Genomic DNA, 13,863 nt, shown 5'->3' with positions numbered 1-13,863 from the left:
CTCCATCCAATTCAAATCCTTTCGGACTTGTTCCAACAATTCACCATAGCTAGGACACAAATCGAACACCATGTCAAGCTCATCCGGGTCCGGATCAATATTGCCTTTTAAAAAGGCATCCTTGTCCACGTGATGAACATAAACACATGTTCTTCCCATACCTAAACAACAAAACATAGAACCTTTTTTATAAGCAATCATACAATTATAATAACCCTAGCCTAACTTCCAAATAACCCTAACCCCATCATAACCCTAACACAACCAAACATCCATAACCATAGCCTAACCATAGCCTAACCCTAGCCTAACCCTAAAACAACCATAATGCACACATCCAAACAACCCTAATCCTAACCCCATCATACCCCTTATCCTAACATACAAACAAATAAAACAATATCATATACATCCCACATTTCATGAAAAACTAGGGTTTCCTCAAATTTGCAAAAAAAAAGAATACAAAAGATTTTCCTTTGGATAAGAATGAGGGAAGAGGTGGGGATTACCTTAGGGGAGTGATTGGACAACAAATGTCCGGTCCAAACCTTCAGATTTGGTGATTTAGAGAAGGATTTGAGGGAGGGGCAGTGGCTGGGAGAGGGGGCTGGGGGAGGGGAATGGGGAGAGGGTGGGGAGGGGGGCTGGCCCGTGACCAGTTAAAAGTCCATGTGTGGCGCCTAAGCGTTCGGCGCCACACATTACAATGTTTGACGCCTGAGGCTTAGGCGTCACACGGCCTGGGGGATGGACCCCTCCCTGTCAGGTGGTCGGGGGGTGTGGCGCCGAACGGCTAGGCGTCACACAGTGTAGTGTGGCGCCTAGCTGTCGGGCGTCACAGAAAAGGGTCAGGCCGGGAAATATTTTCCCCGAGGGGTCACTCCGTGAGTTCTTTCGCCCCAGGGGTCATTTTTGTCAATTTTGCCTAGGTAAGCATCCTGAAATTGATGTGATGAACATGATATATGAATAGTGAATAAAGGACAATGGAACAGCAAAACAATAGATTTATTAGCAAATTTCTGGAGTAAAAACGAACTGGAAAAAGGTCAGTCAAGTAACTTGTGAGTAATACATTTTCAAGTCTGAGGCTGGAAGTGATCAGCACAGAAGTTTGGAAAAGACATCCAGGTCCAGCTTCCCCTGGTGAGCAGCAGAAGCCACCTCTCTCGCCAACCTTCCGACCACTCGCTCAATGTACACCACATACAGCGCATTTCTGTTTTCTAGGATTTCCAGGTCCTTGCGTGCCTTCAGAATAGATCTGACCCATTCTTCAAATATTTCTGGATAACAGTTTGTAAAGTTTGATCAAAACTCTGTGCGATGAATTGCCAGGAAGATATAGCATAGCATGATGCAATGAAGCTCTATTAGCAGTGGTATTATTTGGATATACATTTCAGTATCTATCAATTCAAATTTGTAACTAAAGATGCACATCTATATCTTTCCTATTTATAAAGATTTGAGTTGGTGATGAGTTCACCCCTCACCTCCTCCTACATGTGGAACCCATTGCAACATCAACCCAAATAAAAAATGTGCATGATGGGTGCCCAAATAAAAAATGGTTACTACACTGTTTGCACATCTGATAAATAAAATAATACTTTGGACTGCTCAGGTTCCTGTATGCATGCAGGCCCTACATGGTCCTTGCCTATTTTTCATGTTGTTGAATCTTTGACATTTCTTCGGAAGGAACGACATTGCATGGTTAAACATGGGTTTTTTTACCGAATTGCCAGGTGCAGGGACGAATGCATGACTGGGCGTTGTACAAATATCATACATCAAGCATCGTACGCATAGCATCAATATTTTCCAGTTCTCCCAGTTATTTTTCTCTCTTTATATATAACCCTGCCAGCATGTCAACGCCTTGCGTTGGAGCGCAGCTTCTGCCGGATACTAGCAGCTCGGCCTCCGGTCCATGTTCACGCACCATCTAGATTATCTCTAGCCGCCGGTCCTTATCTCTTCTGTCTCATGGACAGTAGCTGCTTGACTGACCTTCGACCCTGAGCGGGACCGCTGGCCGCTCGAACCTAATGGGCCACGCGCACCCTAGAGCTCACGCCACTGACTTCCCCTAGATGGCTAGGCTAGCTTGGCATTTCATATTCAAGTTGGTCAACTAACATCTGACCTAACATTGTACTCCCTCTTTTTTATTTACTCCCCTTATTAGGTTTGATCTAAACAAAATTTGATTAAGTTTATCAAAAACAATCTAAACTAAAATAATAATAAAATATTGTTAGAGTATGTGATGGGCCTGGGTCCGTTAGTCTTAGGGTTTGCTTAGGGGTCAAGTAAGCCTTACTTGGAAGTCAAGTAAACCTCTCTATATATGGAGAGAAGATGTATTAATCTAATCAGGCAAGAATTAAGAAAGAAAACCCTTTTTCCTCTTGCCCAGCCGTGGGAAAGGACCCCCACGACCGGCTCTCTCGCGCCCTCGCAGCTCTCTCTCCCGCTTAAACCCTAGCAACCATAACATCTGGTATCAGATTTCTCAGGCTCGATCATGTTCACCCCGTCGCCGCCGCTTCCTGTCGCCCTCACCCCGGAGGAGATCGTCGGAGCAATCCGCGATCTCACCATCGCCGTCCAAGGGATCTGCCTCTTCCTGGCCGGTCCCTACGGACCGCCGCCGGCCGCGCCATCAGTCACCGTCTACGGGCCAGCGTGGCTGCCGTGGCAGCCGCTGCACCAGGCGGCCTTCGCCGCGATCGCCGGGACGCGGCAGCCGACGCTGCTGCTGTCGTCGCCGCCACTCGACGCCAGGCTGCTGCAGCCGCCGCTGCCGTTCCCCGTCTCCGGGCCGATCCATACGGCGGCATGGGCGCCGCCGCACATCCAGTCGCCACCAGCGCCACCCCAACAGTACGGCGGGCCCTCCCGCTTCGCCAGTCCCGACGGTGCGCCATTCCACGGGGGGTCCTCCATGGTCACAGCACCGGCGCCGACCCCCGCACAGCCGCCGCCGCCGCCCTCGGCTGCGACCACGACGCCGATCATCACGTTCCAGCATGGGATGACCTACGACGGGACTGCGACGACCTCGTTCCCAGCAGCGCCACCGCCGTCCCAGGGCAATCCCATCCAACAGATCAAGTTTCAGCCGTCGTCGGCACCGCTTCCGGCTTGGATCGCTACCCACCACGTGTCGTCGGCGGTGAGGCTGCAGGCTGCTGCGCGCAGCCTCCTAGCACGTCGGCATGTGCAGGAGATGCGTGATTTGCAGCTGCAGCTCCACCAAGTTGCGCTTCGCGGTGCAATGGACCTCAATCTCGTCCGCTGCGTGGGGGATCTTGGGCATGCGGTTTCCCCACGGGCGGCGAGCATGCTGTTTTTCCCACGGGCTACGACCTCCAAGTCTGCAACATCGACAGTCGGCCGGCGGGGAGAAGACATGGTGTCACCGACAGGAGCGCACCGCGTAGCACCACTGCATTCCGTCGCCGGCCGCCGCGAGGGCTCCCTTGGTCCCGATGGTGTCCTTGGGATCCAGGGGGCTGCAAACGCACAAGTTCGGCGCACGAAAGATTCTCGCCTTATCGTTCGGAGTCAAAAATAAAGAGTCGGAGTCTCATTCGGGTTAGCTTATTTCAGGTCAATACAATAGGCCGAGATGTAAAAGGCTTGTTTTTTAGGCGTTAGGGTTGTGTGGGGTCGAATCGTCGTTAGGTTGCAGCTCGAGGACGAGCTGCATGTCCAGGTGGGGTGTAGTGTTAGAGTATGTGATGGGCCTAGGTCCGTTAGTCTTAGGGTTTGCTTAGGGGTCAAGTAAGCCTTACTTGGGAGTCAAGTAAACCTCTCTATATATCGAGAGGAGATGTATTAATCTAATCATGCAAGAATTAAGAAGGAAAACCCTTTTTCCTCTTGCCCGGCCGTGGGAAAGGACCCCACGGCCGGCTCTCTCGCGCCCTGGCAGCTCTCTCTCCCGCTTAAACCCTAGCAACCATAACAAATATAGTATGAAAATATATCGAATAATGATTCTAATGGCACTAACTTGGTGTTGTGGATGTTAATTTTTTTAATATAAACTTACTCAAAGTTTAAAAAGTTTCACCCGAGACCAAGCTAATATCTGAAGTAAATTAAAACGGAGAGAGCAGTACTGGGAGAGTACATAATAATTATATGCACGCGTCTGACTAAAAAGCGCATCATTGAAAATTATATTATATGGAAAAGTCCTTGTATTCTAATTTGTAGAACATGATAATTAACATTGGACTATTGTGAATTTGTAACTGTTGAATGAACAAGATAAATCAAAGATGTTTCACCCGCTGCGTTATAAAAAACTCTGGCATATTCCGTCCAGAAAAGTCAAGTTATGTGTCATGAGATGACGCATATTTATCAGGCAAATTAGCTAAGTACGACATTTCCTACTTGTGTTACTCATAGTATTGAGCATGCATTGCAATGTTGGAATGATGAGAAAGCTTTGGTCATTTGAGGAGCTAGCACGGTGAAGCATTTGAACATTTTTTTTAAATTAAGTACAAGAAATTTAGAATTGAGCTCAACAAGCCTTTATTGATGTTATCGTTTTGACTATAATCTTGCACTGAATAGCTATGTCGTACTCTCGGTTGTTGTTATGACACTACACATAACTGATTGATACAAAAAAAAGTGAACTTATTTGAGAAATTATGTTTATTTTTTGTTGTTCATATAATAACGTAGGAGCAAGTTATTGTTTTGCCTCCATAGCAACGCACGGGCACTATGCTAGTAATAAAAATCTCTCAACTGTGGCTGTCAACTAAAACATATTATATATATTTAGATATTTGATACGACACAATTTCTTTAAATCAAGTGATGTGATCCTAATATTGTTCACACTATCATGTTGAATGTTGATAATGTCGAGAGGTTGAGCTAGACCAAACTTGACATGGGAGGAGTCCGAAAAGAGAGACCTGAAGGACTGGAATATCACCAAGAACTAGCCATAGAAAGGGGTGTGTGGAAGTTAGCTATCCACGTGACAGAACCCTGACTAGGTTTCGAGATCTTATGGGTTTCAACTCTGGCCTACCCCAACTTGTTCGGGACTGAAAGGCTCTGTTGTTGTTGTTGTTGTTGTTGTAAGGGTTGAATGCAAACACAATTCAGAAAACTAAATACATAGGGAAAAGGATGTCCAGGGGTAGGAAAACACTTACTTTTGTCAAATTGCTCGCAACATAGCCAATTTTTCATGTGATCAGATATGAGGAACTCGATTAATTGAATCCTGCAACACACGAATACGATGACCACACACAACAATTAGTTATACAGTCAGAATCAAGGTAACAAAAAAATCTCATACGAACCAGCAGTTATTAAATCCAGATAATAATCAGTGAGTTTTGCATTAACTGGAAGTATCCCCAAGGATGATGCAACTGGAGATCAATAATGACAATCATATTTCTAGTGAGCATGCATACATGAAAAGTAGGGTATAGAGACGACATTCCATACATGAGCATACATCGCATTCTTAATATGTAACTTTGACCGTTATTTTGTATGCGAATATGAGACTATTTAAGAGCATGTTGTGAAAATATTTTCCATCACAAATCTAATGATAAAGTTTCCAGGTAGCCAACCGAAATCGTTTCTTACATATTACTCCCTCTGTCCCAAAATAACTGTCTCAACTTTGTACTAGAGCTAGTATAAAGTTATACTAAACTTAAGACACTTATTTTGAGACGGAGGGAGTACTTGTCAGACAAACTTGAAAATACATTTTCTACACCATCATCTATTTCTGAAACGAGGTAGCAGGAAGTAGCAACTGTTGCATATCCCCCTTCAAATGTTCAGTTAATTCTTCACATATCCAACCATACAGTCTGCGAAGATCAATAAGACAAAGGAATAAATTTGGACCAATGAAGAATAACATAGATGATGCACATGCAGGATGTCAAAAGTTACAGGCACCAACTAAATGAGCAATCCGGCAAAACAAAAAAACTAAAAGGGTTGTAGGTTGTCAATTAACCAGATTTGACAGCCAATGAAAGCTCAAACCCATTAACTAACCTCTGTGTATCCTAATTGCGACGCTTTGGGCCAGCACCAAATTAATGGGCAACTGATCGGCTATTCAAAGCATTTTTCACTACACTGCTAAAGTGGAAATGGTAGCCTCTTCAAACTATTTTCCATCCAATAATTCAAGACTAAATGAATATATGAACTACTGCACATGTAGGAATAGCTGCCTTGTTCAGACTGCCGGTATAGTTTTTCATCCAGATTTCAATACTAGAAGTCAAAATGTCTCTTATAAACCAGTGAATTAAAATAGGTACACTGGAGAACAGGGAATCATGAGTGCCTTAAGTGGGTAAGTTAAAATTCTTCTACTGTAATATAAACTAGAATGAAAAGAAGATCAGCTTAAGCTTACATAATGAACATATTGTCATTCATATCAGGGAAGGAATCATCAAACGGATCTATGAGAAGCAAGCTTTCTGATACATTTGAGATCTTTTGAGAAACTGCAAGGATTATCCGCTGACCAACGAATTCTTCATTTCCTAATTTGCGGAACAAGTGCTGCACATTGAATTGGGCATCTGAGCAGTCAACTGGTCCTGCAAAGTTGAACAAAATGGAAGGCGACAATCCATGTACTATTGGTTGATATTAGGAGCACAGACACATGAATGCCAAAATTCATAGTTTATGTCATTGTGTTTACTCTGCACTGAAATGACCAAAAGTAACTAAATGAAACTACAGATGTGACCACTCAGCAGATCTAATCAAAATAAAACATGATTCAAAGTGTTCATGTAAAAGAATATATTGATATGATTTGCCTATAAGAAAGAATGTAAAACAAACACCATGAAGCCTGTAAGTAATCTACCATACTTGGTGGGACTTCCACAAGTAGTACGAGTTCAATTTTGATACTCAGGAGGTATTTCACAGTACTTTGTGGACAGCATACAAAGTAAACATACATTTGTTATCTCTAGTTGGGATGGAAATTTGTTTGACAATAAGTTGGGATGGAGGCTGCAAACTAGAATGCTACCTAGTGTACTGTAAACCGAAATATTAAGGAAAGCATAATTTATTTCACATTAGATATCTCCCATCGCAGATCATCGATGATTTTACAGCATAACTTAGGGCTGACCTCAAGAAAGCCATGACCCTGAGTAAAATACTTCCAGGTTGTTGGATCATAAAGCAACTTGTGCTATATTGATGTATTGAGAAAGAGTCTGGGATTGTGGTCCCAGCAAATATTTACAAATTTGAAAACACTCTGTATGAACTAACTAGAGTAACTTGCATGCTAGAAAGCTGTATCAGGCATAAGGTTTGTTAGATAATCTTGTTTAGGGTTGCGTTGTAGCAATACATGTCCGTGCTGTCCTGGGTATAGTCCTAGTAGTAGTCAAATTAGGAGTCCAGGTTATGGCTGTTGTTTAGCCGTGTCCGTATATGCTTTTGGAGTCCAAAAGCTATATTCCATGCAGGTTTAGGCTTTGTGTCCGAGTAGGACTAGTTTGGCCGGTTGGATAGCTGGTCATGGTCGTGTATATATATATGCACGAGTAAGGGTGCGTTCATTGTAAGATCGAGTTGAGAAAACAGAAAATAATAGAGAGAAGAATTAGGGCACGACAAGGACCCTTGGCTACATAATTTTGTGTGCGCGTGTTCGTCGTGATTTGATGTGAACGATCCGGTGAGCTAGTTCTAACAATTGGTATCTAGAGCAAGGTCGAGGTGAAGCTGCGCTTGCCCCGGGGAGGCGACCCGACTAGCGCCTCGGGGCGGGCAATATGGTCGTTGGGTGGTGCAGCGACGAGGAGCGGCGGGCAATGGTCGTTCGTGGAGCGACGGGTGAAGAGGTTCAGGAGATCGTCGTTCGGCGAAGCGGCAAGGAGGGACAGTGGGTTGTCGTCGGCAAGGCGGTGGAAGAAAATCGTTGATGGGAGCGATGGTGCCGAGGTGCGGTGCCGAGAAGCCATCAGCGTCATCCTCCAAGGGAGTTGGAGTCAAGGAGTCGTGCTGGTTTGCACGGTCGGTCGGTTGTCGTGATCGTGTTGGAGTCGATATGTCCAAGTGCTCATCTCTGTGAGGAGGTGTTGAAGATGAAGCTCATGTCGTCTATGTGTCTCGACAGGAGGATCAAGTCAAGTATGTGGGGGCGGTAAACCGGTGAAGGTGAGTCTCTTCAATGAGGCCATGTCTCTACATGAGGCTGGAGTGGGCGGTGTAGTCCACGTGGTGGTGTGTGATCCACAAGGAGTCGGCATGTATCTCGCTAGGGTGGATGGTGTAGTCCACCGGGTGGTGTATTCCACAGGTTACTAGCGAGGCTGGGTAGTCCAAGGCATATTTGAGGTGGTCCGTAAATTCGCCAAGTTGAAATTGGGAAGAGATTCTTGCGATCAATGAAGCCTGTCAATTTAACTTGTCGTGATGCGAGCGGATAAGTCGACAAGGGATGAATCATCAACAAGTCAAGATTAGAGAAGCACAGAAGACAGGAGTCAAGATTAGGGAGAGATTGTTAGATAATCTTGTTTAGGGTTGCGTTGTAGCAATACATGTCCGTGCTGTCCTGGGTATAGTCCTAGTAGTAGTCAAATTAGGAGTCCAGGTTATGGCTGTTGTTTAGCCGTGTCCGTATATGCTTTTGGAGTCCAAAAGCAATTCCATGCAGGTTTAGGCTTTGTGTCCGAGTAGGACTAGTTTGGCCGGTTGGATAGCTGGTCATGGTCGTGTATATATATATGCACGAGTACGGGTGCGTTCATTGTAAGATCGAGTTGAGAAAACAGAAAATAATAGAGAGAAGAATTAGGGCACGACAAGGACCCTTGGCTACATAATTTTGTGTGCGCGTGTTCGTCGTGATTTGATGTGAACGATCCAGTGAGCTAGTTCTAACAAGGTTGCATTGCATGTTTCTGTCAGACCATCACCTTGTGTGTACTGTTCTGAAAGAATATAGACAAAACATCCAAAGTACTTAAAGAGTATATCAAATAAGTATCACGTGAATCTGAAGTACCGGAAGTTTCAGGAATGGTGCACATCCTTTTCATCAAACGTGCCACTAAACCATCAATTATCTCCTCAACCAGTTGCTTTTCCCTTTTCGACGATAGAATGTTCCTCAGTAAAGCTGAAAGAAAAAATATTTTACAAACTGATAAAAGACTGTTGTCTCAACCAAATATGGATTGAACAGATAAGATAAACAGGAAATTTGATCATTAACATAATGGTAATTTTGTGTCAACTGTATTTCGAACATGCATGTTTTGATCTGACAATGCAGCTTTAAGAACTCAAAAAAGATTCCGGATCACGCTACAGTGTTGTACAGCTATAGTAAACAGTAAAATAACAACCCACTAAGACAACAGAAAGATAAGGCTGTAAGCTGGAAGTGAATTTATAAGTCATATTCTGATTTGTTGCCTAGATTCCATGCCATTGGTCTGGAAGCAGCCTCTTGCAGAAATGCAGGGAAAGGCTGCATAGAGAAGACCCAAAGTGGTTGGTCCCTTCCCCGGACCCAGCGCAAGCGGGGGGCTATATGCACCGGGCTGCCCTTTTTTTTATTCCATGTCATTGGTTTGCCATGTCAACACACTGAAAATTATGAGCACCATAATTTACTATGTGCATGTAAGGTGTGTCTGTGTGTCTATTCTATCCGTCTTGAATTGATAAGTGGTAACTAATAGGGTACTAGACTTTTATATTACACAATCGGGAAAGCGAAATCTAAAATTGGCCTTTGTGTCCCATAAATTTCATTATTTCAAACAACCACGTCATATCCTGCATTCTTTGAGCATGGAAATGTACATATGGACCAAATGGTGATAGTTCAACACAAATGAAATGTAGAAGGCTGAATTTGTAGTGTAGATAAGTTTGTGTTTTCTTCCTTTAAATAGTATACCCATGAAAATAGTAAAACTTGACTCTACACTAATTATTTCGGATCACTACACACCAAGGCAGGAAAGCTGTGTTCCTCATAGTTGAGCTTGAGTACTTTCTTAATATCTCATTGGATTATACATCACACTATGCATAGCTTAGATTATCGGTCAGATTCAATGATGGTATTATAGGAAAATCCTGACTTACCCAAAATGAAGTCTACTGCTTGGTGAGAGAATGTAGCAAATGTGGAGCATGGTTCTCTCTGCACAAGCTAATCCAATGTTAGAAGCGTAGAAGAAACAAAAATATGGGAATCTCATTTACAATGAGAGGATAGAATTATACTTTTGCAAATATCCCATCTGATAGCTCCACCAGGAAATCAGTCGACAAGCTAAGCTGTTGTATCTCATCCTCGCTATTGATCTCTGCACAATCAAATAATTCAAACGAAGGATAAAATTTTGCTGTGGTAACCGTAACCTGAAATAGGAACTTGTAACAGTGGAACGATCCAAACTTCCAAATGGCACACAGTTCATATACACTCGTGGAGGAAAAAAAAAGGTAAAGCATAACGATATGTTCTCAGTAACACCCACCCATCAAACTAGTGACCGGAAGAGATCGATCCAGCCTCCGTCGCTTCTCCTTCCACCGCGCTGTTGCGATTAAATTACAAAACATGATTGTTAAAATTTGTGTGTGTTGTGGCCAATTAATTTCATCTCGATGGCAGACTCTAAATACTGTACCCAATCTGAGGAACCTCCTCCGCAGCACCTCGTCGACCCAATGCTCCCCTCCACCCGTTGGCGGCAGCGGCTGCAGGTCGCTGCACCCGTCGAAGAAGTGGCAGCGGCATGATGCAACTGGCGGCTCCATCGCCTCCCCGCGCACCCCATCTGATCGACAACACATCTCAGCCACGGCAACTGGGCGCGGGAAACCGAACGAACGCGGGCGGGCGCGCGCACTTACCTTGGAGGAGCTTGAGCTCTTCGCGGAGGCGGAGAATCTCGCGCTTCCGCTCCTTGGCCTGGGTGGAAGAAGAGGAAAGTGGGATAAAGGTGGAATTAGAGGTTTGTGGAGAGAGGGGGGGAGGGGGGGTGAGACCTTGCGCTTCCAGTGGATAAGAGGCGGGGAGGTGGTGCCCGCGGCGGCGGCGGCGGCGGTTGTCGAGGGGAGGCGTTTGTACTGGATGAGAGCCATTGCGATGGCTGCCTTGAGCGATGGCGAGTCTATCGGGGACGAGGATGCAGCCAGCGGCGTCGCCGTCGGCGGGCAGGAGGCGGGAGCCATGGCGATTTCGGCGACTAGCAGGAGGGAGAGAGCGAAAACCTAAATGAGGAAAGGAAGCACGAGAGGGGGCAATTTGAAATTCGTAATATGTATCGCTCGTAATTCTCTACTCTAGGTGGATCGAAATAAACCCCTTGCCTATATTAAGACCCTGTTTCCAATCATAATAAATTATGATAATTTGAATTATAAAAATACATTATATAATCAGGTTTGTAAAGATAATTTAGAAGGACGTGTTTGGAGGTCAGATTACATAAACTGTAATTCATGTTTTTACGTTGCATGATAACCTATCTGTCCTGTGTGCGTGTTGAGGAAAAAAAAATAACGATGGCAAAAATTAGTAATTACCTTCAACTTTACAATGATAATGGGTCATTAGCAATCCATAATCTGATTTTACTAGAAAAAAGGCTCTTGCACCGGGTATATAAATAGAAAAATGTGAGCACCTTTGCATGCTAAAACTAATTTTCCATTGTATAAATAGAGTGGAACAAAAGTTGTTAAGGAAGAATAAACATGACCATTGATATGAGGATATAAACATTAATAGGTAGTAGAACTACTTGGCTTTTTTACGGGTTTGATAGAAGTTTTATATCATAGTAACATGGTTATAATTTTTCTCTATACATGAAGGTCCTCAATCCAACCACACAGTCGTGCTATCACACGGCTATGTCTTGCTAGGCAATCTGCAACCTCTATACCGATCTCTACGAATTTTTGAAGGAATAAACTCGATAAACGAAACGATCCAATCTATTACCAAAAAGAATAGGCAACACTGACGTGTGAAAAGCTGCAGTTGAACAAGTGACGCACTTCACACATGAAAAATAATAGTTCAAGGCGTCTGATACAAAACATGTTCATGAAGTACGTTTAATTAGCCATCTGCATGTATGAGGCGCTCACGAATCCCACTCTCTTCATTCAAGGCGACTGGTTCAAAACACCATTTTGTTGTCCGCTCAGGAATCAACCAAGCTCACTAATCCCGCTCCCTTCCTTCAAATATGTGTGTCTAAATTTAATCGTGGAGCCCCAACTCGTTCCATCAAATAATTTGATGTGTCTTCGTGAAGCCCCGACTCGTTTCATCATATAGTAAGATGGTGTGTCTCTCTTCTCTTCCTTTAGTTCCACCACAAAGGCCTCACAAATTCTATTTCATTTAGCGAACATATAACCCGATAGTTTCTCTCTCTTCCACTAAATCCGACATGCATGTCTCAGAGATCTCGGGTCTTAGCTCACACATGACAACACACTAAAAATGTATATAAATTAATGGGAATACGTTTCGTGAAACAATGTCGGACTAATTATATCAACTGAGAAACAGCATAGCTTGTATCATGAATTTATTTTAAAAAGAAAAAAATAACAAAAGTTGGGCACACGGATCGGCCCATGAACCCGTGTTGGGGAGGAGGAGGTGCATGCATATAAGCATAAAGAGAGAGAAAATGGAAAAGAAAATAGGGAAATCTCGGGTCTTAGCTCACACATGACAACACGTTAAAAATGTATATAAATTAATGGGAATACGTTTAGGGAAACAATGTGGAAATAATTATATCAGCTAAGAAACAACATAGCTTGTATCATGAAACAAATTAAAACAATGAAAGTTGGGCACATGGACCAGCCCATGAACCCGTGCTGGGGAGGAGGAGGTGCATGCATATAAGCATAAAAAGAGAGAAAAGGGGAAAGAAAATAGGGAGAATCAAAAATCAAACCTAGGTCTCCTCGCTGGAGTAGAGGCACTCTGGCCACTACGGCTCGAAAGACCAAGTGATTCCTTAGGGTCTCACGGCTTATAAGAATAGGACAAGATGGAGATGGCGACTTCTAGAGAAAAAAATCAAATCGTTTTGTACACTTACAGATGGCATAGTGGGTAATTTTGGGCAACTTTGTGGGTAAATTTTAGACGGACGGCCAGAAGCATTATTTGCTTTATTATTAGATAGAGATTTGGGGTAGACTAAATTGTAAGTTTTTAATAATTTGTCCATCTAGTTTTTATAATCCATAACATAATCTGTCATGTTTGAAGAGAGTATATATTATAAAAACTGGATTATTATAATCTGAGTGGTTCCAAACAGGGCATAATAAATTTTAAAATAATAAGAAATATGATAACGTCCGAACATCAGATACGAGCACATGACAAATCGAACATTTTGAGTGACAAACTTAATGACGTGGGGATGAAAAACTTTAGTTGGCAAACATGATAATCCCTGGGTCACTAGAATTGTGTGCTCATACCTATCATTTTCTCAAAAGTATGCCTTTACTATTTATCTCATCCTTCTACATATGTAAACCTCACTTTAACTATATCAACATATTTATTCAAACATTAATGTTTTGATGATTTTAATGCACATATTTTGATGGTCTTTTAAATTTTCAAATTCAAACACAATACATGATCCAAATAAAACATGAGAAAAGCATGGTGATACATGATAAACTATTGTGCATGAAGTTTCCACAAGCGCGCCACAAGATCACCTCGGAGTTTCTCATGAATTTATCGATTCACTATCTCCCGAT

The 13,863-nt window shown here is 43.3% G+C and overlaps 1 protein-coding gene across 2 annotated transcripts; it reads right to left on the bottom strand.

Annotated features, from left to right (window-relative positions):
• Positions 1-990: 990 nt before the first annotated feature.
• On the bottom strand, positions 991-11,373 carry LOC123413237 (protein MULTIPOLAR SPINDLE 1). Of its 2 annotated transcripts, none has more exons than XM_045106180.1 (10): positions 11,095-11,373; positions 10,960-11,017; positions 10,734-10,883; positions 10,581-10,640; positions 10,324-10,406; positions 10,183-10,240; positions 9,089-9,202; positions 6,452-6,641; positions 5,205-5,275; positions 991-1,289 (listed from the first exon to the last, which is right to left on the bottom strand). In XM_045106180.1, the coding sequence occupies exons 1-10, from the start codon at positions 11,278-11,280 to the stop codon at positions 1,105-1,107; spliced, it is 1,155 nt and encodes a 384-aa protein (XP_044962115.1). In that variant the 5' UTR covers positions 11,281-11,373; the 3' UTR covers positions 991-1,104. The 2 variants fall into 2 exon arrangements, with proteins under 2 accessions (XP_044962115.1, XP_044962114.1); XM_045106179.1 differs by having other exon boundaries at positions 10,183-10,249; positions 11,095-11,347.
• Positions 11,374-13,863: the final 2,490 nt, after the last annotated feature.

Source organism: Hordeum vulgare, chromosome 7H (assembly GCF_904849725.1).
Source record: "Hordeum vulgare subsp. vulgare chromosome 7H, MorexV3_pseudomolecules_assembly, whole genome shotgun sequence".
NCBI classification, from domain to species: Eukaryota; Viridiplantae; Streptophyta; class Magnoliopsida; order Poales; family Poaceae; genus Hordeum; species Hordeum vulgare.
The sequence above is the reverse complement of the archived record's forward strand: the minus strand, read 5'-3'. Positions and strand labels throughout refer to the sequence as shown.